The following is a 27,276-nucleotide window of genomic DNA, read 5'->3' as shown; positions in this document are numbered from 1 at the left end:
GTAAAAGTAAACACTTAGAATAAAAAATCAGAAAATCGAAATTGATTAGAAAGAATTGTACAATATGTTTAACGAAAGGTTATAGCCATACTGGTTACTATAAAAATACAATTAGGCATACAGTCATAAAAATCAAATGACTCTATCTATGGAGGCACGAATATATACAAAAAATAACTGAGACAATATATAACATTTAGAGCAAATTTTTAATATGCGTTTAAAATAAAAGACAGTATTATTTAGTCCCATGAGGTAGTTTCTCGATCTTTTTCTAAAAGTCTGACCAGTTCAGGGGCGACTCGTGCATAGGCACTGCAGAACTGCAAAAACCCCAATTTTTCTCGATATATAAATATATTTATTAATTTATTTATATTTGCTTGTAATATTTAATTTTATCATCAACAATCATATACAATTCTCTTATTTTGTAAAAAAAAATAAAAGTCCATCTTGTAGCACTTAGGAGGGCGATGGACGCTAGCGGCACTGTGTTTTCCAAAGTGTCATATTGCTACGCGCTCAAGCATATGCACGTCATAGTGAGATGCGAGCTATTAGTGTAATGCGGCACTGTCCGTCGCGTAGTTCCACTGTTGTTTATATCCCGTTTGCCCACTAGTAGAGTGTTCGTAGTGCTTATCGTGTTTACTCCGTCTCTTTAAATATTTGGACATTACAATTAAAGACATAACATTTGTTATAGTAATTTTTAAGTAATTTTGAATTATACTAAACTATAATTTTATCGATAATAAACAGTATTTTTTCATGAAACAAAACAAAAAGAATATATTTTATTTTTAAGTAATTTTGAATTATACCAAACTATAATTTTATCGATAATAAACGATATTTTTTCATGTTTAATTTTTTTTAATCTTTATATTATTTTTTTGATATTTTATCCAAATACGTATATACTGTACTTACAGTGTGTATATTTCGAAAGTTGCAGCACCCCCACGATTTCACGCCACGAGCCGCCATGCTGATGTTACAGACTTTAATTCATTTGGCAATTTATTGTAGCCGCTTGTTGCTAAGTGCTCAAATGATTTGCGAAAAATTGCTTTGTTTTCCCACAATGTAAACCATACTCTACATAATATTCAGAAAATGCACAATATTATTTTTTACATATAGCATACAATTTTGTAGATAAAGTTTGTGTAATGGCGAAATGTTAAGAATGATAAACAGGTCACTAGTTGAATATGCGAAGAGATTAGTAATGGCTATAGCTTTGATTATTCTATTTTGTATTCGTATTAAAGGAAGCAAATTGTTTGAGTAATGCCCATCCCAACAGATGATACCATATTGCAGTGAAGAATTTACCCAACCCACCGAGCCTGGTTGATGAGTGGTTAACATATCCGCTCTCCAGCGAAAAGGCTGCGGGTTCGAATCCCACCTTGGGCATGGATGTATGTGATTGGCTGTGGAAATACTAGTGAAGGCGGACGACAGATGGCGTTGGTGGAATGAGTGGTAGAGATAGAGCTGTAGAGTAGGTGCCCTCCCTTGTTTAATCTGACTCTCTGGAGGTGTCACGTAATAATTTACCCACGAATAGTATAAGCATCTAAAAATGCTGAATTGATAAATTTCTAACACGATTTATTCTGTTAATGATATATTCTGCTAACCTCAACTTGTTTGTTAAAGATGTGATGTGGGAGTTCCACTTTCAGGTTGTCAATATGGAGGCCATATGGACCAAATACTAAATAAAAATAAATCAATAATGCCTTTTATTCCCTTAAAAGGGAGTAGGCGAGACCTTTATACCCTATGTAGCTTTTGGAGACTGAGTGGGCTCCACCGGTAGCCAATCATAGATACCTGGCCCATGTCTATCACTAATTATAGGCAGCCACCGATGAAGTGGCTGGCCAACAAGTGCTGCCTTCTCTTGGTACCTAACCCTAACAAGATATGTTACTGTCTGAAATAATGTGGTACTACGGTCGATTTTCTTGAGTTTACGGGATAAAAAACCCGAGTTTCCGAGAGGAGAAACCTGCTTGCCCGTGCCAGAGATCGACTAACTCGAGAATCAGTCGAAGAAAGGCTTAGAAAAAGTTCCTCCAGTTGGCGACTAGACTTGAACTTAAGTCTGACTTCGAGCGACCAAGCGTAGAGGATGCCAGCGCCACTACACAGGTCTTGGACCAAATACTTTATTGATTTTTTAAAACTGTAATTACAATTTCGAATACCATTACAATATATTTCATGCCATTTGATAGTTATATCGTGATCTAGCTTACCTATTAAAGTGAAATATATGCATTTAGTTTTATTAGTATTAATTTTAAGGCCATTATTGCTAAACCACTAAGTTTCAACATATTATACCTCCCTAACTTTAAAGGACTGTTTAACGAAACAAACAGTGATAGTTTCTGTGAAGAAATTAGGGGATAGATGATAAAGGAGCAAATAACAGAAAATGTCAGAGTGCCCAGAGAAAAGTTCCTGGGTTTCAGAACATTTCATTATATGGGATAAATGGAACATTGTACAGGGCAATGCATTGTCTCTATTTATACTTATAAGTCAGCTGATAGAACTGAAAGAAATGCAGGAAGGTGGGTTGATGAAAATCAGGGGTACGACATGGATATACATTTTCTCTACCCTTATTCATCAACTATATAGATTACATTATGAAAGCAAGTGGTATTAACCCAGATATCAGAATCAGAGATGACAACTGTAGCTCTTTGCTTTTCTCAGAGATATTGAAATTCTAATCTTCCAGTGAAAGTCTGCCAGATTCTATAACTAAATTGAATTGCAGCTGTAAGAACTGTAAGAAATTTGGCATGAAAATCAGTAATAAAAAGAAAAATTATGAACATAGGCAGAAACAGAAAACTTCAGTTGCCATCTCAGTGGAGAACCTATACCACTAGCAAAATATATTTAAGTTGTTTTTTTAGCACAGGGTCTTAGTGAAGATGGCAAATTAAATTTAGAAATGTACATCAGAAAGACCAAAACTGGCATGGTGGGGTGCTAATTGATATGTGAGTTCTGAGAAAAAAAAAATAGTCAGAACAGATAGTATCCATGGCAGAATCATATTAAAAACTAAGACATTGAACAGGAACCAGACATTGTTTGTTTTGAAGAATGTTTGATCAGAGCTAATCTTAGGTGATATGGTCACTTAAACAGAATGGAAGAAAGTTTGAAAAACATGTGCTTGATGCTCAAAAAGGCCCAGAGGAAGATCAAGGTCTACGTAAATTGATTCAGTTAAAAGTGTCTTAGGAGAAGGAAATGTTAGATGGAACAGTACTGGAGTACTGACAAATAGTAGATTAATGTGGAGGGGAAGTTTTATAGATTAATAATAATATAAACTTAATCATGTAGTGCTGTCATAGTACTGAACACCCCTTGAATTTTGTATGTTGCTCCCACCAACGAAAGGTTATTTGCAACCATACACTTCAATTAGTACAATGGGTGGCAAAGGATTTCTTCTTTCTTTTTTTTATTATAAATTTCGTATATTTTTTGTATTTTAATCTATTTTTTACATAGTCCAGAAATCCTGCTCTAGAGACCAAACATGGAGATGTTTTCAAGCCTCGAATAAGTGGTGTGGTGGGCTCACACTGGGCGATGAAATTCTTCTTCCCCCTAAATGAAACGGTGATACATATCAGGAAATTAATGATGATGATGATGACTTAGCATTTTCGGTTGTCTTCTGGCTACTTGTACTTATGTCAACTGTTGTTGCCCTTTTGTACCAAATTCGTAGAATTACAGTCATCACCAGATCCTCTATGCTTGCCAGTTTATATGTCGTTGTTTAATTACAGGGCTCTTTGGTATCTTAGGTTATCCTATCTGTCTATATCTTCATTTCAATTCCTGTTTCAACTGTATGTTCCTGAAGGGTTTTGCAAGATGTGATTTTGATATTTCCATATTTCCTACACAAGCTCCTATGATTATCTATTTCAACCCGATCATGCCTTTGTTTATAGCCTATATGAGCAACCTTGCTTCAGGAACTAATTATTAGGTCCACTGTCTCTTCCTAATTTCTGTACAGTTGGCACTAGCTGTCATTACAAGTCTTTTCAGTCATCGCCTCGACTGCATTCGTTTTGTAGTACTTGTTTTCGTGCAGCATGTACAGACTTTCTTAATGGTGCCATGCAGAAGCCATTACCATGTAAAGTGTCTGTCAACTTTCCCTTTTTTAGCGTGATTCAAGGGGAATTTGAATCATGTAGTGCTGTTATTCTTTATTATTATACTGTTGTTTTTTTCAATCTATCACATTCATTACTTTTTTAGCTGTTTTTTTTTATAATTACGTGTGTATATATCTTTAGATAGATATAATTACATGTATTTATATATCTTTAAGAAAGATTTACATACCTGTTTTTTTGTTACATATATTTATATCCATTATGCCCAGTGCTTTTGTTTAAATCCGGAAGATTAGGATTAAATACCTGCGAAAATACTTGCGTACCGTTGGCGGTACGCAACGGCACCCAGTTGCACCGTTTTTCTTAAGTTTTCAAAAATTTGCGATTTATTGATAGCAAAATGTATTATAAATATTCCGGTAGGTGGTACTGTGTTCGGGAATTGAATTTTCAGTTTTGATTACTCATAAGTTGGTACCCTGCTTTCCTGTTTCATAGGTTGGTACGTAACCGGAAACATGAAGTTGAGTTCACTTCCGATTGCTTCCAATATCAGTTTATCAATTCCATATTTACTCTGCAACAGACAGGTGTTCACGTGAGTTTTGAATTAATCTAAGTTAAATCAGTGCAATCATTGTTCAAAATGAGTAAAATAAGGAGTTACTTTATGCCAATGAGAAAAAAGGTAAGGCTGAAGAAGCAGAAATTGTTGAATCTACTTGTGATCCTGTAAAACAGAAAACTAGCACCGAAAATACACTCGGTGAAGAGGATCACGAAACCAAGACCGAAGATCCACGTGGTCAAAAGGAAGCAGCTTCTGATAATGATTGGCCCCATTGTTGGACACTTTTGCAGAAAATTGACTTCTGTGAGAAAAACGAGTGGCTGTATGTCAATAATAAAATGTTGGGCTGCAAAGCGTGTTGTGATGTCTTGTTGTCGATAAACACATTTGAACGAAAATTTCAGCGGAGTGATCAAATGGTAAAATCAGTCATTTTGGAGAATCTCGCAAACAACAGTTAATGTCATTAAAAAAAAAAAAAGATTTACGATCATGAGGAGAATGCAGCGCACAAAGCATGCCAACAAGGCGAGATAACGAGGGTATATTGGAGGATATGTTAAAAGTGTGGAAGTTGTTGTAATAACATCTTCATGGTGAGTACCAGCATCTTTTTTCCCAGAAAAAAAAAAGCACTGATTATACCTATACTTATCTATACCTATAGTTTAGTTTGCTGATGATGCGAAGCTAGGCAGGGCAATCAGGGATGCTACTGATATTCAGCAATTACAAAATTATTTGAATAGTCTGGAAATCTGTGCAAAACGAAATTGGCTGCCAATTTAATGTTAGTAAGTGTAAAGTTATGCACTTTGGTGTGATTAGATTTCCAGCGTCATATTATATTAGCGGGTTATGCTACCAGAAACTGAAGAGGCAAGAGATCTTGGTGTATTGGTGGATAAGAATTTATAGTTTAAAGGTCACATAGCAAAAGTTACAAATACAACTCAGAGGATAATTGTTTTGTTGAAGCGAACTTTGAAATGTAAGGCTAAGGAAGTCATTTTGCTTCATTATAAGGCTTTGATAAGACCACATCTGGATTACTGTGCTCAGTTTGATCTCCCGGGTTCCTAGGAGATAAAGCTGTGGAAAGGGTGAAAAGCAGAGTTACAAAGAGTATATCCGGATTATGAGATTTAGATTATGAGGACAGATTACGAGTATGTGGATAGCAGACTCTGGTTAACAGGAGAAAGAACGGTGATATGATAGAGGTCTATAAACTTTTGAATGGGTGTTATAGCATTTCAAATGATGAAATTTTTTGTTATATGGAAGGTGGGGAGAGAACACGGGCCATCCATGGAAGTTAAGTTTGTTCACAGTCAAGAAAGGGGTAAGAGCTTGGTTTTTCTCCCAAAGAGCAGTGAGTGAGTGAGTGGAATAATTTGCCCTTAGGGGTAGTGAGTGCATCTAGTGTAAACGAATTTAAGGGAAGGTATAATAGCTGGGTTGGGTAATTTACAGCCTCCCTCGATGAGTCCTTGACTTCCTAGAGGTATCAGATAATAATAATAATAATAATAATAATAATAATAATAATAATAATAACAATAATAATAATAATAATTTTTAATTGATTTCTGAAATATTTACACAATTACAATAATCATCTTTAGTGACATTCCAACTTGTAATTTTTTACAAACTTCAGCACTAAATGCTGCATATGTGATTTATACATTGCATTTCAATTAAAATTTTGATAATAATACTTTTTTTGTATCTATATTTACAACACGTGTTCTTCTAATATTAACAATGAAGATTACGCAGAATTTTTGAATAATTGCTAATAATAATATGATAATATCTCAGATAAATTACATACATATGATTATTACAGACATTTTTTGCATGTTTGCACATTATGTATAAAATCACGATTTTTCTATTTTCGTCGTACAGAGTATTTACATATTTACGATTAATGTATGTTACACTTGATGTACTGAACGCAGTTTGAGGCACATTATTTCGTTTCAATATTTTTTTTCTTTGGATACAAATTCATATACTTTTTTTTAAATATATATATATATATATCTGTACCTTCATTATTATTATACACTGTACTGACTGTTTTGTTACATAAATTGTAGTCTTTGATTATGAGGAATATGTGTGGATGAGTAAGGCAGATTACTCCAACCTACTTCGAAACTTGGTTTAGCTTTTATGAAGAGAGTGGGATTAGCCTTCACTATTTATGTTGTTGTTACTGTTTCGATGGGATGTAGGCATTGAATGTTGGTGATTTGAGATGTGTATATTAGTGTTAATGGTATATTAACTTTGTTGGTATATTTTCCAGAGTTCGTGTTTTAATGTTCTGTAGTTGTCTATGTGTTTTAAATTACTTGGTAGGTTGTTGAGTAGCGTGGGTATCTGATGTGATCTCGCCAAATAACCATATGAGTTGCTGAAGGGTGTACAGATGTAGAGAGTTGTTATAGGTCGTGTTATACGATATGTGTTTCTATTGTTTCGATAGGTGATGTTGAATTAATTCCTTAGTAGTATTATGTAGTGTTTCACATTTTTAATGCACAGGATTTTGTGTATCGCCATGCGCTGGTCGGATATTGGCTGTTGTGTATAAGTTTCCAAATCACTGTTGACACAATTTTCCTATGTAATATTTCTAATTTTGTTAGGTGGCTGTTTGATATGTTTGCATAGATTGTTATCTGAGTAGAGATTCGCAGATACCGTGGTATAGGAGTTTTTTTTATGTTAGATGGAATAATGTCTTTTATTCGAAGAGTTTCACTGCGATGATGCGGAGTTTGGTATGTAGGTATTCTATATGTTTTGTCCATTTAAGGTGGCAATCTATGTAGAGACCAAGGTATTTTGTATGTGTTACAGATTTGATTTCGGGACATTGGCAGGTTTTTTTTGTTGTTAATGTAGCGGTATGTGTGAAAGTGTTTGTATCGATAGTGGTGCGGGGCGTATGATTCTTGGGTTGTGTATTATTAACATCTGTGTTTTGGTGCCGTTGATTACAATTTCGTTTTAGTAGAAGTATGTTGCGATTTCATTTAGGTCTTGTGCTTTGGAGAGAGCCGTGTTGATGTCTGTGTGGATTGCTAGTAGTACGGTGTCATCTGCGTACTGGAAATATTTGACTTCTGGCCAGGTTATGAACATCGTTAATGTTCATAACCTGGCCGTTAATGTTATCACCCACTCTATTCAACATCGTTAATGTTGAATAGAGTGGGTGATAATACGGCGCCTTGATGGAAACCGTGTTTTATTTGTATACCCCGGCTGTGACATGTACCTATTTTTGTTATTTTTGTTCTGTTTGAGAGATAGTTCCTGAAGCAGGTATGCAGTGCTCGTCTTATGCCTATTGAGTATAGTTTGGTGAGTAGTATGTCATGTTCAATGTATCAAATGCTTTGGTTAAGTCAAGCAGAATAAGGACGGCGTACTTGTTTTTGTCGAGAGCTTTGTTTATTGCGTCGTCGATATCCTCTAATAAAGTGATGGTGCTTTTTGTTTTCTGAAAGCCGTATTGGTTTTGCGAGATGATGTTGTACTTCTGTAGTCTGGTGTGTGTGTTATTTTTTCTAGAATTTTTGAAATGACTGGTAGGGTAGCTAATGGTCTATAGTTCTCAGTATCGTTTCTTTTACCATGTTTGTAAATTGGCATAATTATTGCAGGTTTTAGTTATTGTGGAATAATACCAGTGTCGAATATTATGTTCCCGAGTTTCAAAAATATTGGATTTATTTGTTCAAAGTGTGTTAAAAGGTGTGTATCTTATTTTGTCTTTTCCTGGAGTGGTCTTTGGTTTTAGCTGTAAGAGTGCTTCTTTCAGTTCCTGTTTTGTTACAGGTAGAAAATACAAAGTTTGTTGTTGACTTTGTGTCTGTAGTTTTTTGTTGATCGTAAATTGCTTTTTTGAGTTGTGTGGTATTGTTTGTGAAGGCATGGTTGAATGAGTCTTCTAGTTCCTCTTCGTTTATATCCTGACCGAAACTTTTTGCAATAAAATATTGAGCTGAAGTTTTCTTTTTTGAGTTACTAATTCGTTGATGTAGCCCATGTTTGCTTCATGTTGTTATATTTCATGAATTTTTAGAAGTAGTAATGTCTTTTTGCCTAACAATTTTTTGTTGTTAGTTGTTTTCTTGTGTGTGTGTGTGTGTGTGTGTGTGTGTAATGTGTGTTACTGGGTGACTTTTTAGGGTTTTTTTCCATAGATTTTCTTTTCCAGTAATACTATTTAGTATATCGCCAATTATCCATGGATTATTGTCTGTTTGTCTAATAAATAAATAAATTAATAATAATAATAATAATAAAAAAAAAAAAAAATCAGCTAACGCCTTTTTATTCCCGTATATACGGGAGTAGGCGAGGCCATTTAGCCCTATCTAACTTTTGGAGACTGAGTGGGCAGTTCAATCTCCACTGGTACCCAATCAGAGACAGATGGCCCAAGGCTATCACTAATTAAGCGGTACGCAGTGAAGAGAGACGGCTCAAATGTGCCGCCATCTCGTGGTCTCTAACCCTAACACAATATATTTAATGTCTGAAATAATGTGGGTTCTACGGTCAATTTTCTTGAGTTTACAGGACGAAAAACCCGAGTTTCCGGGAGGAAAAACCTACTTGCCCGTGCCAGAGATCGACTAACTCGGGAACCGGTCGAAAAAAGGCTTAGAAAAATTTCCTCTAGTCGCCGACTAGACTCGAAACCAAGACTTCCTTCGTGCGGCCTAGCGCGGTAGTGTGCAAACGCCACATCCACTGAGTATAATAATAATAATAATAATAATAATAATAATAATAATAATAATAATAATAATAATAAAGAGCCAGTGTAGCTCAGTAGAATGGCGTTTGCACTCTACAGCGGTTGACCGCACGACGAAAGGCGTTCGAATCTAGTCGCTGACTAGAGGAACTTTTTCTAACCCTTTTCTCGACTGGTTCCAGAGTTAATCGATCTCTGCCATGGGCTAGCGGGTTTTTCGTCCCGTAAACTCAAGAAAATCGGCCGTCGAACCCACACTATTTTCAGCCACTGAAAATATTGTGTTAGGGTTGTAACCACCAGATGTTTGATATCAAATATTGCTTGCACTTACTAGCCACCTTCTTCACTGCGTGCAGATTAATTAGTGATAACCTTGTGCCAGCTATTTCTGATTGGCTACCAGTGGAGATTGAACTGCTCACTCAGTCTCCAAAAGTTAGATAGGGCTAAAAAATGGTCTCGCCTACTCCCTATATGGGAACATAAACGGCGTTAGCTGATTTTTTTTTATGATCATTTAGTCAAATTGACGTGAATTTTGTAGCGTGGGTTGCATAATCCGCACAACAGCACACCCAATCTAAATGAGCACGCGACGCTACACACACACACACACACACACACATTATACTACAATTATTTCCCAAGTGGAAATATAGTGATTGATAGTAAAAGTAAACACTTAGAATAAAAAAAACCAGAAAATCGAAATTGATTAGAAAGAATTGTACAATACAGTATGTTTAACCAAGGGTTATAGCCATACTGGTTACTATAAAATAAAATTAGACATACCTTCATAAAAATCAAATGACTGTATCTATGGGGGCACACGAATATGAACAAAAAATAATTGAGACAATATATAACATTTAGAGCAAATTTTTAATATGCGCTTAAAATAATAATACCTTCACCAGACTAGAAAAAAACAGTTTTACCAAATTCTAACAATACGACTGTTAGAGTTTGATTATTTTACAGATAGGCAGCAGATATTTTTGTCCATCATGTTACTAAAACTCTTAAAAAGTTTGCTGTAGAAAATAAAAAAAGGTATCGTAGTGTGCAGATAACAAGTGAATCAACATGCAAATATCAAATATTGCTTGCCATAGGAAGAGAAAAATCAAAAACATTAACGAACTTAATAGTCAGACCTGTTCTTGATTTAAATGATAGCAAATGATGAAAACAATATGATTATGAATTTCAAAACTTTGAAATGCTGATGAATTTCTTGCTTGCTGTGATCATAAATAAATATTTATGATCACAATATAAATAAATATTTTTCTTTACAATTTTTCTTTCTTTCTTTTTTTTTTTGATGGTTGACATTGTTGCATATTGTTTTCAAGAAATATGGTAACCCTACTTACAGACACTTGTTAAATTTAATGTCTTAATTTCTGTTTAGTTAGGAATACGAAAAATCCTTGTCTGTCTCATTTTCGTTACTTAAACTTACTAATGCTAAAGAAAAAAATAATAAATTTTAGTTACATAAGTAAGTTAAGAGCACAAGGAATCGAAGGTAAAATTAATAATCAGAGAAGGACAAACAGTTATTTGTTTATTTCTTTTTTGTTCAGTTATTCTAATTAGAATTATATGTATTGGTTTAAAAAAATAAAAATGTAAAAAAATAATAATTTTTTAAAATATATATATAAATATCCCTACTATGAAATAAATGTCGGGCTGAGAGGGTGGCAAATCATATACTATGAACATCAGCTCAAAAAGAAAGAGGACCGAAATGAGTGGATATGAATCAGTCATCTTGAAGATAAGACACCTTTGAAGAACAACTCGACACATCTATGATAGTCTCAACTCTCTGATGTCATTTTGGACAGAAACCGTGGGAAAACATAGCATGAGCAAAGTGCGAATGAAATTAATCCCGAGTAACAAACGGACATAAATCTAAAGAAGAAATAGTCAACTAGATTTCAGGTTACAGTGTTTACAGAAATTTCGTTCTTTCAAACCATGTGTTTTGTGTGTTTTTATGCTGTGAATATATGTTAAAATCAACAATTTACAATAAATATTGTTTTCAGAACCTAGCTAGTTCCAAGATGCCCCATTCTGGAAAGTAAGTTAAGCTTTTTTTGTTTAACTTAAACATAGCATGTAAGCGCAATATTAATACTGAATAGTTTTTTTTTTCATAAGAATAATAATAGGGTACATACATCATGGATACATTAGCGACTTTCCATGTCTAATGTGTGGTTGAGGAGGACACCAGCATATAATTAATTATTCAGAAATGTCTAAAAGTTTCCGCCATCTCCACTCTAAACTAAAATTTCCATACTCAGCTATTGACAAGAAAAACGTGTGTGCGTTTGAGGAGACACCACCATATAATTAATTATTCAGAAAAGGTCTAAATGCTGCCGCCATCTCGACTCTAAGAATTCCCATAGTCTTTAATAGGAAAGAAATATCACACTTATCGGAAAAGTCGTGCCGCCACCGTTAGACGACCAAAGACAAAACTTGAAGACAATTACGGATGTGTGTCACCCTGGGATTTTCCAAGATATCTTATCTCTAAACATCGCCCACAATTCCATAGCCAAACCAAAACACCACGTGATGTCACTGAGACATATGTTCCCCAGAAATTTCCAAACTCATAACGTCACGATTCGTTATCTCTAAATATCACCCAAACACATCACGTGATGTCACTGACACTGACAGATATGGGGTCTCCCGAGTGTAATTCCAAACTTTCCAAACTCTATCTTATTACTATCCATCACCCATAATGCCATACGCAAACCATTTACTTATCTACATCTCATAACAACACATCCACTACACTGGCGTTGCTTCCCCCATTCACCCTACCCCTCTTTGGTTCATAGTGTCCCTCCAATTATAAAACGAATCGTTATCCACTAAAATATCTTCCTTTTCCATTCAAAACAATAACGTCACTTATTTACAACTAACAAAGACTTCATTTATCTTCATCTGATAACAACACATCCACGACACGGACGTCGCTTCCCACATACACTCTACCACAATTTGGTTCATAGTGTCCCACCAATCACAACACGAATCCTTATCTCTAACCAACATCCACAATTCCATACGCGAACAAAACAAACAACGTGACGTAACGGACACATATGTTCCCAAGAAAAATTCCAAATATTCCAAACTCATGACGTCACACACACTGACGTAATCATCTGAATACCCAATCATCTCACGATTCCTTATCTTATCTTGATCTTGATCTTGATCTGGTCACTAGTGCCTGGTCTATTACTCAGTAGTAGACCATATGTCGATGAAGTTACATATGCACCACTGTGAAGGTTGAAAGTACGAGTTCTCTATTCATTATGCCAGGCATGAAGCCCGCCGACAAGTAACATGCGACCCGCCAAACTTTGTAATCAATATGGTTATGTAACTTTTAACAACACCTAATTAAATAAACATATTTTAAAAAATTAACATTTCCACTTAAGATTATTTTATATGCCAAACTACTCTGTAATTTCTAAAGGAAATAATGTTTTTTTTTGCAATTTCAAAAAATCTTATTAAACCACTGCATAAATATCGAATTTTAACGAGTACATCTACATCCGCTGACCACAGCAATTGGCGGTTAGTCGTTAGCAATTTTCAAGTTATTATTATTATTATTATTATTATTATTATTTTAACGGTGTCTCCATGGAGTCAAAAGACTCATCGCGGGAGACCCGACATTGACACACTAACCATTATTTACACAATACCTGTCATACCTCTTCTTAAATTCATTCACAGTTGAAGCATTCACAACCAGTTCTGGCAAAGCATTCCACCCATTCACAACCCTCCAAGTAAAAAATCTCGTCCTAACACCCTTGTTAACCACACTCTTACACAATCTCCAGGGATGGCCCCCTCGTTCTCTCACATCATGCATTGGTCTTAAGAATATCACCAGTATCAATCCTGTAAAATCCCTTTAAGAATTTAAATACCTCTATCATATCTCCTCTCCTACGTCTATCAGCTAGTTTTTGGAGCCCACAGATAATCAATCTATCCTCATAGGGAACATCCCACAGACCTGCAACAATCTTTGTATCCCGCCTCTGAATCCTCTCCACCACCTCCGCATCACCAAGAAATCCTGGCGACCAGATCTGTGCACAATAGTCCAAATGCGGCCTTATTAATGCCTTATAGAGTGTAACAATGATTTCCCTATCCCTGCTTGTTAGTGTGTTCCTCAACAATCATGTAATTTGATGTGATGTTTTGGCAATTTTAGCAATATGCCCTTTAAACTTAAGTTCTCTGTCCACAATAACTCCCAAGTCTCTTGTCTCATCAACTTCCTGCAGTTCAGTTCCGTTAATATAGTAAACAGCATGCGATGTCATCCTCCCGAAGTGCATCACCTTACACTTAGCCACGTTGAACTGACAGCCATTTACCTCAGTCCATAGCGTCAGCCTATTTAAGTCATCCTGTAAAATATCCACATCATTTGAATTGATTATCGCTCTTCCCAATTTTGCATCATCAGCAAACAAGTGGATATTTCCATTCAAGGTATTTCCAATATCATTGATGTACAAATTAAACAATAGAGGACCAAGAACTGAGCCCTGAGGTACACCACTAGTCACTTGCCTTTTCCTGGACTCAGCTCCTCTGTAAACCACTCTTTGATATCTGTCCGCCAGCCATCCTTTAATCCAAATCACCATCTTTGGATCCAAACCCATTTGCTCTAATTTATGTAACAGAGTTCCATGTGGAATCCTGTCAAAAGCCTTTGCAAAGTCAAGCAGTATCACTGAGTAAGGATTTCCTTTATCCATCTCCACTGTTACTTTATTATAGAACGTAAGCAAATTACTTAGGCAAGACCTACCCTTCACAAAACCATGTTGCCCCTTATAAAGTATTATATTGCTGTCCACCCAGTCCTGAATTCTAATTTTAACTAATTTCTCCAAAATCTTAACCACCACTCCAGATATATTGATTGGTCTATAATTTGCAACATCAGTCTTAGAGCCTCCCTTGTGCAATGGAACTATTTTCCCCTCTTTCCACTCTATTGGCACTTTACCAGAACTGAGGCTTAAATTAAACATCCTGGTTAGAGGAGTTGCTAATTCTCTTGCACATTCTCGTAACACAAAGGCCGATATGCCATCTAACCCAATGGCAGTGTTAGCATTAAGGTTCTTTAATATATTAAGCACCTCAATTTCATCTATCTCTATACTCTCATCAGTCAATGGCACATCTGACACTGCACTATCACTACGAAGATGGTACACTTTTGCGAAATGATCACTAAGCAACTCAACTATTTGATTAGCTTCAGTAATTTCCTTACCATCAACACTTTTTAAAGTAATCTTTCCATGGATATTCTTCCTTTTACTAGCCACATAGCGAAAGAACTCTTTAGGGTTTCTTTTGGATTCATCAGCTAGCTTCCTCTCATAATTAGCTTTGGCATTCCTTACCATACAGGTTACTCTCTTTGCCTGTTCCTTATATTGCTCATTGGAACGCTCATCACCTTTTTCTTTATATGTCTTCCACAACCTTTTCTTTATCTGCAACTCTTGTTTAATAGTATTATTCATCCATTTTACTCCTACTTGATTTCTCCTTCTGACTCTGGGAATACAGTCTGATACAGCTTTCTTCAAATACTCCTTGAGAATCTCCCACGCACCATCAACATCTCTCCCCTTGAATTTCTTATGCCATAATACAGCTGAAAGCTGACTTCTCAGCTTGCCATAATCACCAGCCTTGTAATTCTACATATACCCATTCTTAATAGAATATTCAGTACGTCTTTCAATCTCCCAGGTCAAGACCACATGATCGCTTTCCCCAAGTAGAGAGATTGTAACTAAATTACTTATTGATATGTTCTCCGATGTTATGACCAGATCTAACACTCTAGAATCTCTTGTCCCTTCCATCACATGCTGTCTCAGGTAATTATCTCTTAACAATTGTATAAACTCCATTTCCTTTGTTCCTTGTGACCATTCCTCCCCCCAATCTATGTCCCCAAAGTTAAAATCCCCCATAATAATTACTTGACCTTTATTCATCGTGTGCTAATTTGCCAATACATGCTCTCTTCATTCTCCCTTATTCCCCTTGGATTATAGCAACAACCAATTACATATTTCGCCTTGTTAATCTCTATCTCACACCAAACAGCCTCTAATGAACTGCCCTCTACATACCTGTCACAGTGAGATACTTCTATCTTTTTTGGCTTTAATGTTTCGTCTATCATTAATAAAACCCCTCCCCCCATTCTGTCATCTCTGTCCTGCCTGAAAATACTGTACCCCTTACATTCAATCCCAATAACTATATCATTCTTGGTTAACCAAGTTTCGCTAATTCCTATAATTTTTGGCCATGTTGTACTAAGTAATGACAAAAATTCTTCACACTTATTCCTAATAGTTCGAGCATTGGTATACATAAACTGCAATACTCCCTTCCTCCCATAATATCCCTGTGTGCGAATTACCCCACTCTGTATACTGTTAACATTCTGCGAACAATTAGTCCAAGTTTCACAATTAATGACCTTAGTACTATTTACAGCTAACTCTATCACCTGCCTCCCTAGCAAATCCCATTTCCCTGTTTATGACCCTTTACTCTGTCCTTTATCAATAAATGTTCTAAATGCCAAGCTCCTAATCCATTTAAGTGCAAACCATCTCTCTTAAAATACTCCTTCCTTTTATCAAACTCATCCCAGACATTCATAAAATGAATATTCAGTTTCATTTCTTTGCAAAACCTTTTACACAATCTGGACACCATTCCATTTACTATAATTGCTCTTCTGTTCATTTCATCACAATCAAATCGTGGTAGCACACTCATGATCTTTCCACTCTCACTCTTTGCATTTATTGCAATCATTAAATTCTTCAAATCCCGTCTTACAGAAAATCTTTCGCTACGTAGATCATTCGTCCCTATAACTGCAATAATCTCACTCACTCTATCTTTCTGCAATTTCACAGCCCTAGTTATATCCTTAATCTTTGACCCTGGATAACACGCTTTAATTACTCTACCATCCTTCACACCCTTAATTATAGAATTCCCATACAGCACAACATCTTTTTTGCTTTTTCTTAACTTGATATCGTTTACTCCCACTGATGCTTGTTGTAAGAAAGTTGTAAGTTTCAAGTTGTAAGAAAGTGTAATGTTTTCTTTATAATTAATAAAAATATAAAAATTATAATGTCGAAACCTTTAACCAGTATGAGTAAAAAACGATTAATTTAAGAAGAACATCACAGTTTTCAAGAAATATGGGCGTTACAATGCTTTTGTATTCAAGGGGGGGGGGGGAAATGCCTGGTATGTAGAAACTCTATTAACTCTATTGCAGTTTGCCAAGAATATAATATTAAAAGGCATTACGATACAAATCATAAAAAAATCTATGACAAATATGCTGCGAAACTTTGTGAAGATAACTTGTCTGAATTAAAGTTGACACTTCAAAATTAACAAAGTGTATTTACCAAACCTATTGAAGATAATAGAGCTACGATAAAAAAACAATTATTTGTTATCACATTTAACTGCAAGCAAGTCGAAACTCTCATGCGATTAAAAGATGGACATCTACTCTACCACTGTGAATGTGACAGAAACTCAACTGCTGGTGTAGGATTCCTAATAAAACAATCGAGAACAGCTGAACTAAGTCTCTTCATAAATAAAAGATACCAACTGAAAATTATACAAATATACGCCAAAACTACAGACCATTCAGATGAAGAGATAGAAGATTTCTATGAAACATTAGAATCCACATTAAATAATTCTAAAGAATTCTACATAATTATAATGGGTGATTTTAATGCCAAGATTGGAAGCAGAGATGACAATCTGAACTCCATCGGTAAATTTGGATTTGGACAGAGGAATGAAAGATGAGAAAGACTTATTGAATTCGCAGAAGAAAATAACCTTTATTATGAACAGCTTTTTCAAGAAGAAAATCAATCGAAAATGGACTTGGAGAAGCCCAAATGGACAAACTTACAATGAAATACACTTCATCCTTTCCAACAGAAGATATATAATAAATAATACCGAAGTGCTTAATAGATTTAATACAGGAAGTGACCACAAACTAGTAAGGGCAAAAGTATGGATCAACAAAAAATGGGAACGGAATAAGCTCATAAGAAAAATGTCCAATGTAGTGAATCTACAGAGCCTCTACTACAATAAAGGCTGTTATAGAGAATCACTCAAAAATGAACTAAATACCATCGATGACGCTAATGAAATCTTAACAAAACCTGTCTTGAATTGTGCACTAGAAATAGGAAGTGTAAAAAAGCACCAAAGAGAGGAAAAACTAAGACAGGAAACCTTAGATCTGATGAAGAAAAGAAGAGATATGAAAAGAGAATGCCACCAATAAAATAGAATATGCGGAAATTTGTAAAGCAATGCGTAAAAGGATTAAACATGAAATTAGATTGCATACTACTAGGAAAATTAAAGAAACGATAGTAATATGAAGGTCCTAAGACGAACATTAATTGGAACAAAGGAAATAACTGCTGTAAGAGGAAAAATGGTGAACTTATAAAAAATAGAGATGCAATAATCAAAGAATTCAGGAATTTTCTACTGAACTCTATAATGACAAAGACCAAGACATCCAAGAATCATCTATGGATAACTCGAGTGAGGAAGAACACGATGCCCCTGAGATCTTATAAAGTGAAGTGGAAATGGCACCCAGGAAATGAAGAATGGAAAGACCCCAGTAGAAGATGGAATTATGGTAGACTTCTTAAAACTGGGACGAAGCCCTGTCATCAAACAGCTGACTAAACTCTTTAATAAATGCTTAAAAAAGAGAAAAATTCCAAAAAATTGGAACAACCCACTTCTAATATTAACTTTTAAAAAGGACAATAAGAAAGATATTAAAATCTACAGACTTATAAGCCTACCCACACCATATATAAAGTCTTCACCAAAATTCTAAATAATAAGAATAAAATCTAAACTAGAGGGAATGCAAGCTGGATTTAGAAAGAATTACAATACTTTGGACCATATTCACACATGAAGACAACTCATTGAAAAATCAATTGAATACAATAAACCCTTATTTCTGAACTATATAGACTATGAAAAAGCATTTGATTCAATTAAAACATCTGTAACACTAAAAGCACATGAATATAAAAACAAGGAAAGTTCCCAATACAAAAAGGCATCCGTCAAGGCAACACCATATCTCCACTAGAGGAAGTCTTTAGGAACCTTGATTGGGAAACAAAAGGAATAAACATAAATGGAGAAAGGCTGCATCATCTGAAATTTGCAGATGATATTGTCCTAATAAGCGATAATCTTGAAGATCTGGAAGAAAGGCTAAATCAGCTAAATGAAGACTCAAAAGTAATTGAATTAAAAATAAATAGAGAAAGAACAAAAATAATGATGAATAAATACATAGACCATAGAACTATCAAAGTTGAAAACTATGAAATAGAACAAGTTACTTCATATGTATAGTTGGGCCAAGTGTTATCCTTTGAGGAGTGCTAAAGAAAAGAAATTGAACGAAGAATTCACCTTGGATGGATTTCTTATGGCAAAATGAGAGCCATAATCAGAAGTGACATCCCTGTGAGTAAACAGGAAAGCTTTCGACCAGTGCATACTTCCTGTCCTAACATACAGGGGAGAAACTTGGACTTTAACAGAAGCCCTAAACAAAAAGCTGAAAACAATATAACATCGCATGGAGAGAAGTATGCTAAATATAACATTAAGAGATAGAAAGACAAAAATACCTGGATAAGATCAGAAACAGGTGGCATGGATATTGTAAAATTCATTAAACAGGCTAAGCGAAGATGGGCTGGCCATATTGCCAAATGCAGTGACGGCAGGTGGACTAGAAAAACAACAGAGTGGATACCAATGGATCGAGCAAGACAAAGAGGAAGACTAAGAAAAAGGTGGAGGGATGAACTGGAATAAATTACAGGAGTGAGATGGTTGGGAGAGGCAGAAAACCGAGTAGTCTGGAAAATCGTGAGGGAGACCTTCGTCCAGCAGTGGACAGAACCAAAAGGTTGAAGAAGAGGTCTAAACCATTCACTGAAGGGAAATTTATTCGCCAATGTATTATTTAAGCAGTTGAAGTGTTGTGTCCTAATCAATTAAAGAAATTAAAAAATACAAGCTTATCTCGAAATTCCATTGCTAACAGAATTGGTGATATAGCTGTGAACTTAAGGAATCAACTAAAATCAATAATTCCAACATTTCAGACCTATTCCCTTGCAATTGACGAAAGTACGGATGTATGGGATATCGATCAGCTGGCAGTTTTTATTCATGGATGTGATATGAACTTCAAAGTAAGTGAAGAACTTCTAGAAATTATACCTGTGCACAATACTACCGCTGGAGGTGATATTTTTTGACTCCTCTATGGAAGTTTTGAATGAATACAATTTACAGTTAAAAAAATAATTTGTCTTGCAACTTATGGTGCTCCTGACTGGTGTTGTTAAAGGAGTTATTACCAATTTAAAAGAAAATTAAATTAAATCAAAGAACAAGGTAATAATAATTTTCAACATTTTCATTGCATTATTCATTAGCAAACACTATGCAACTCCGCCATGGTATTCTTAGGGGTCTCATGCCAGTCCCAAGCCTGGATAAAAGAGGAGGGTCGGTCAGATGAGTGTCGATGCTCTGACCGTAAAGAAAAAACACGATTGTTATCTGATGCCTATACAACCAACAGCTACAACATGCCGGCTCGGGCGTCGCCCAGATATTCGAGCGATCGGGGTCGGATCGAAAAGTGGGATACTGAAAGGAATCAGAAACTGAAACTAACAGAACTGTTATCAGTAGGAACGTGGAATGTGTGGACACTGAATGTCAGGAAAATTAGAACTATTTCGTGAGGAAATGAAGAGATATCGGTGGGATACACTAGGATTGGCAGAGTTGAGTTGGACCTCATCTGGAGAGATCAATGGATGCAAAGTAATATGGTCAGGACATGACACCATGCACGAAACAGGAGTTCGCTTCCTTCTTAGCAAAAGAGCTCGAGAGGCACTGTTAGGCTACAAACCGGTCAATGAATGAATCATAGTAGCAAGATTTCAGGCAAAGCCATTCAACATATCAATAGTCCAGATATATGCACCCACATTTGACAGCACAGATGAGGATATTGACTTATTCTACAAAGATCTGACAGAGACAATAGAAACAATACCAAAGCAAGATGTGCTAATTGTTGAAGGAGATTGGAATGCCAAAGTTGGAATAGATAATGATGGTTGGGAAAGAGTCATGGGAAATATGGTTTTGGAGAAAGAAATGAACGAGGTGAAAAATTGTTAGAATTTGCTGTGGACTACGAGATGATGATCTGTAACACAAGATTCCAACAAAAGGAGTGTAGAAAATGGACGTGGCGATCAAATGATGGGAAAACCAAAAACATGATTGATATGATTATGATTAAAAGAAGATGGATAACATCAGTACAGCAATGTCGAACTTTTCAAGGAGCGGATATAGACTCGGACCATAGTTAAGTGATTGCAAACATCAAGTTGAAATTAAAAAATAAATATAAACCCCAACATCAGAATAGAAGAGATACAGCACGAATAAGTGAAGTAGAAATAGGAAGAAGGTACAGAACAGTGTTAGAAGAGAAACTTAAAAGTGTGGAGAAAGAAAAAAACTCGAATTTAAAAGTGAAAAGAGTAATGAAGGCGATAGAAGATGCAGTTGAAGAAACAGTACCAGAAGAAGAGAAGATCAAGAAGAAATGGATTGTACAAGAAACACTGAAGTTAGTACAGGAGAAAAGAATGTTGAAGATAAGAAGGGATACATCAGAACAAATAGAAGAGCAATATAGAAGAAAGTGTAATGAGGTGAAAAAAGCAGTCAGAATGGTAAGATGAAATGGTTAGAAGCCCAATGCAACAATACAGAACAGTACTATGGAGAGCATCAAACAAGGGAGGTATACAAAATGATCCGAACCATTAATAGAAAGTGGCAACCAAAACAGACCACAATTAAAGATGAAAAAGGCGAAGTATTGATGAATAAAGAAAAAATTGTACAGCGGTGAACAAGATACTGTAGTGAGTTATATGAAAAAAAAACTAGATTCAGATAGCATAGGGAAACTGACTTAAGAATTGAAGTAGATATCACCACCAGGTAATGAGTATGATATGGACATTTTGAGAGGAGAGGTAGAAAAAGCAATAGGACGGCTAAAACACAACAAGAGTCCTTGTAACTATAACATTACTGGAGAAATGATTAAATATGGTGGTGAAAGTATGGTTACAGAAATCCACCAACTATGTAATACAGTATGGAAAGAAGGGAAAATGCCAGAGGAGTGGGTGAAATCAATATTAGTAACATTATACAAGAAAGGAAATAAGTTAGAATGTAAAAATTATAGAACAATTGCCATGATAAGTCACCTTGATAAAGTGATGATCATATTGACAGAAAGATTGAGAACACAATTGGAAGCATACCTTGGAAATGAACAAGTAGGATTTAGGAAGGATAGAACTACAATTCAACAGATTTTGACAATGAGGTTAATAGCAGAGAAAGCTAGGAGAAAAAAATATATACTTGCTTTGTTGATTTTCAGAAAGCATTTGACAGTATTGACGAAAGTGACATTAGCAGTTCTGGAATCTTGTGGAATTGATAAAAAAACTAATAGCTATATTAAAAGATGTTTATCAGAATGCATTTGCAGCAGTTAGAACAGGTGATGATTTGGGGAAATGGTTTAAAACAAGCAGAGGTACTAAACAGGGAGACCCAATATCACCAAGCATTTTCATCGCACATTTAGAAAGAGCAATGGATAAAATGAAAGAAGATGCCAAAGGAATATCTGTACATGGAATAAGAATTGACAATCTGAGATTTGCAGATGACATTGTTATTATTGAAGAAGACGAAAGAGAACTACAAAAAACACTGAAACTGTTAAATGAGGAAGGGAAGAGATTTGAACTTGTTATGAACTTGGAAAAAACAAAGACAATGGTATTTGGTGAGAAGAACATGAAACAAAAGATACAAGTGGATGGAACTGATAGAGAAAATGTAGAACAATTCACATATTTGGGAAGTAAACTGACATATGACTTGGACTGTAAAAAAGAAATAAAGATCAGGATTGCAAAGGGAAGAAAAAATCTGAAGGCCATGGATAACATCTGGAAAAGTGATCAGTCTGCAAACAAAACTAAGAGTACTGGAAACATACATCTTCAGCGGTGTACTGTACGCATCTGAAACGTGGGTAATAAATAAAGAATCAAGAAAAAGAATTTTGGCATTTGAAAGAACTTGTTACAGGAAGATTCTAAGAATAGGATGGGTACAGAAAATTACAAATGAAGAGCTCTATTGGAAGATGCACCCAAAGAAGAATCTAATGCAGAAGATTATAAAATGGAAGCTGCAATTATTTGGACACATCTGTAGAATGAGTGAGGACCGGAAGATAAAGACATTCATGTTTGGTATTTTGGATGGTTTAAACAGAAGAGGTAGACCCTACAGAGAATGGATAGACGATATAAAAGACTGGTGTGGAATGAGTGTACAAAAACTGCGACACTGTGCACTGGACAAAGAAAGGTGGAAGAAGATAGTGAAACAGGCATCAGACATCAACGGGCAGTGAGCCCATGGTTCGTGATGATGATGGTGAAACACTATGCTCCAAAGTTTTCAATATTGTACATATCCTTAAAAATGTCAGTGAATTTGTAAATGATATTCGTGCACGTGGGCTTAATCATCGCCAATTCGGTAACTTTCTAGAAGACATAGAAAGTGAATATAGCGATCTACCTTATTATACAGAAATTAGATGGTTTTCCAGTCATAAAGTTTTAAAGCGATTCTTCGAATTGCTGTAAACTTTATATTTTATATTTATTTTTGTAACATGGTTGTATTTTGTACTTATATGCTCTAATGTTAATATTAAAAAAACCTGTTTCCTCTTTATTTCCAGATTTGTTTTCTGTTGCTGCCGGCAGCTTGATATGTAATTCTTAATTTGGCCCTTGAAAGTAAACGAGTTTGACATGCCTGCTTTATGCAATTGTTACCCTAGCGCACTAGTTCCCAACCTTTTTTTTTTTTTGGATCATGCCACACTTCAACGCCTCAAAGATTTTGATGCACCCTCTAGCATAATAGTTAGCCAAGTTCTGAAAAAGTATAATACAAATAGATACTTCAAATAAAAAAAGGAACATATGTAAAATTAGTTCCTGAAATAAACACCTCCCTTTGCAGTAGACATCAAACTCAAGGATCACATTAACTTGGATTTTATTTTCCCGAGTTGAGTTCGATTTAAGTTTTATAATATACAAAGTGTATTATAAAATACAAAGTGTATTTATTCATTGAAGAAAGCCAAATTAAAAACATGAATTTTTATGTTTTATAAATTTTGTATATTCATTGAAGAAAAACATAAATTTTATATTACACTTTGTATATTATAAATCTTAAATCGAACTCAACTCGGGAAAATAAAATCCAAGTTAATTAGATAATTGAGTTTGATGTGTGCTGCAAATGGGGGGTGTTTATTTCAGACACTAATTTAGTCAAATTCAATTCTCAAATCCCCACGGTTTGTGATATCCAGACGATTTGTTTTTCTTTTTTTTTTTTCCTTTTTTTTTTCAGTAACAAGTCATTTACAGCACCAAAGCCACATTCAGCTAAACATAACGATGGAAAGTTAGGCTGACTATACGTACCATTTTGAACGGGACAGTGGAATTTTTTTTTTTTTTTTCATATTTCCCGGCCGTCCCGTCGTTTTAATAAAAATGTCAGTTTGTCCCGCTTTTAATAAAAACTTAATATTGGTCAATCCTAAATTATTATTCATAACCTATGAATACCAGTAATTTGCATAACAATGGAGTCGCATTGTTCGATACTAAATATCGATATGGCAGTGATTTATTCAGAGAAAATAAATACATGTTGGCAACCCTTGCACGTCTCAGACGCGGCCTCTGCTCTGCTGTAGCGTTAGTTTTTGTTTTGCCTGTATGCTAACCGGTTTATTATTATTATTTAATTATTTAATTATCATTATTATTTAATGCAGGTGGTTTAAATTTCATATTTTTTAAAGTTTTACGTAATTTTTTTTAAAGCTTTAAGTCTATCCTTGCAATGTCAAAGAGACGAACTGCGGTTTTAATGACGATCTTCAGAAAGAATTCAAATTTATTAAACTGGACAAGCTGTTTAGTGATGGAAGAAAAGTGGTATGCCCACATTGTAATGTCCATTTTTCCGTTGCTCATGGAGGTAGAAGCGACATCAACTAACACCTACCTAGCCAGAAACATAAGGATGCTGAAAAGACTCTCGCTTCAGTTAAAAACACCAGCTCATTTATGGTGAGACGTGATGGTGATAGTGTAAACGATAAAATTGCAGCATGTGAAGCTCTTGTTGCTTATCATACTGTGCGTTACGGACAAAGTTTCCGCGCAATTGACTGCTTGTCGACATTGATAAATAAAATTTATGTACCAAAATTTCTTCTGCACGTGCCAAATCAGAAGCAGTAATTAGCAACGTTTTATCACTAAACATATTGTGCAAAGTAATAGAGGATTTGAATAAAACGAAAAGTATTACAGTCAGTTTAGATGCATTAAACAAAAACGAGATCAAACTTTTTCCAATCATTGTGCGGTACTTTTTAAAGTGATACAGCGGAGAAGGTGAAAAAGAAGGGTGTTAAAGAAAGTGACAGGATCATGGAATGTTTATTTGTAATCTGGCAGGGATTTTATTTTCTTTTCCCCAAATTCTAATGTTCAAGACAAAATTATAGAGTTTATTTCCTTACCTGAAATACAGTCCCCTCTACGTCTACCTAAATTTTTGTATGGGTTCTGCCACTGAAGAATAATGGTAAGCTCCATATTTTTATGTAATATTTTTTTTATCGTCTTACATTTTCATGAATACAGAATATTACTTACCCCCCTCCCGTTTTTGTCATCCCAATGTCCTGTTTTTTCTCAAAGAAATATAGTCAGCCTACAGAAAGGACAACAGTGATTTTCTTTCACTGTTGATTTTCACAGTGATTTTCAGAAACGAAATACCCAAATTGAATTTGGGTATTTCGTTTCTGTCTTGTCACAAAGCCATGCCATTGTTCCTTGAATAAAGTTCTAATAGACTTATCATTTTGCATTTCAGAGAATTCTTCTTGATAGTGCAAGGCCACAACAGTTAAGTCCACTAGCATTGGCTGAGTTATCCAAGATGGAAAATCAATTTCTTTTAAATCAGAAAATCTGTCATTTAAATCACAGGCAATTTTGCTCAAGTGATCTGCAGTAACAAGTACAGCAGCATCAGTTACCTCACACTTATTTAGAGAATAAAATTGGTCAAAGATTTTGGCTGAAACATTCTTTTGACATAATTGCAGAAAGGCAATGAAGCCAAATATCTTAGCCTTTGCATCAACAAGGATCTTATTTGTTACTTGCAGTTGCTTATTTAACATATTCAACTTTTCAAAGATATTTGTCAAATAACTCACAAATGCTTGACCATCAACTCTGTAGAAGTTCATTTCAGGTTTGTCATTCAAAAACTCACTAAGAATATCAAATAGTTCCATGAATCTTCTCAGGTAATTTCCCCTGTGACAGCCATCTCACCTTGGCGAGAAGCAATAGTCTTACATGGTTAGCAGTTTTACCCTCACAAAATTGTTTGAAGAGACGCCCGCATTTGGCATTAGCTTTGATGGTGTTAATTCATCATCATCACCATACGTATCAAGGATTTAGGCCTAGTATTCCGGCCTTAGAAGTCATCGTTGAATCGTTTAAGAGGACGTCCTGCTTTTCTTTTTCCTAATGGCTTGTACTTTAAGGCTTGTTTTGGTAATCTTTCTGTTTTCATTCTTTGAACGTGTTCCATCCATCTATGTTTATATTTTTTAATTTTTTCAATTTCTGGTTCTTGGTTTAATTCTTTCATAATATCTTCGTTTCTTTTGTGATCAAATAGGGTATACTTTGCAGTTTTTCTCATAAACTTCATTTCTGGTGTTGTTAATCTTTGTTTGTCTTTTTGTTTTATTGTCCAGATTTCGCTTCCATACATTAAGACCGGTAGGGCTAATGTATTGTATACTTTTAGCCTGGTTTGTTTTTGAACTAGGTTTGGTTTAAATATAGAGTTAATTACTCCTGTTATTTTTAAATATTTTGCAATTTTTATGTTTATATCTTTTTCATTTTCATAAGTGATCATACATCCTAGGTAGTTAAATGAATTCACCTGTTCTAAGATCTTGTTATCTAATACTATTTTAGTTCTTGCTGGATCTTGTCCTTTAAAGGCCATAGTTTTTGATTTTTCCGTTGATATTATCATATCATAATCTTTGGATATCTCATTTAGATTTAAAATAGCTTTCTGTAAGTTATCTTCAGAATTTGTAATTATTATTTGGTCGTCTGCAAAGAGGAGAGTGTTTAAGTTAACTGTAGGTGAAAGTTTAATTC

The 27,276-nt window shown here is 35.0% G+C and overlaps 1 protein-coding gene across 1 annotated transcript; it reads right to left on the bottom strand.

Annotated features, from left to right (window-relative positions):
* Nucleotides 1–974: 974 nt before the first annotated feature.
* Nucleotides 975–26,381, bottom strand: LOC150092476 (protein ZBED8-like). Its single transcript, XM_090414214.1, has 2 exons — nt 25,933–26,381; nt 975–1,104 (listed from the first exon to the last, which is right to left on the bottom strand). Exons 1-2 carry the CDS (start codon nt 26,379–26,381, stop codon nt 975–977), a joined length of 579 nt encoding a protein of 192 aa, XP_090270340.1.
* Between the last annotated feature and the right edge of the window lie 895 nt (nt 26,382–27,276).

The sequence above is a fragment of the Typopeltis vanoorti genome, chromosome 25, assembly GCF_054136105.1.
Source record: "Typopeltis vanoorti isolate ZY-2024b chromosome 25, IOZ_Tvanoo_1.0, whole genome shotgun sequence".
NCBI classification, from domain to species: domain Eukaryota; kingdom Metazoa; phylum Arthropoda; class Arachnida; order Uropygi; family Thelyphonidae; genus Typopeltis; species Typopeltis vanoorti.
The sequence above is the reverse complement of the archived record's forward strand: the minus strand, read 5'-3'. Positions and strand labels throughout refer to the sequence as shown.

Bases quoted from the DNA above. Each gene is read 5' to 3' on its own strand.
- LOC150092476 (XM_090414214.1), bottom strand. From the start codon at position 26,381: ATGGAACTATTTGATATTCTTAGTGAGTTTTTGAATGACAAACCTGAA. The intron at 1,105-25,932 runs GTCTATTAGAAC...AATATTATGTAG, and splicing joins TCTGAAATGCAAAATGATAA to AGTATGGTTTACATTGTGGG.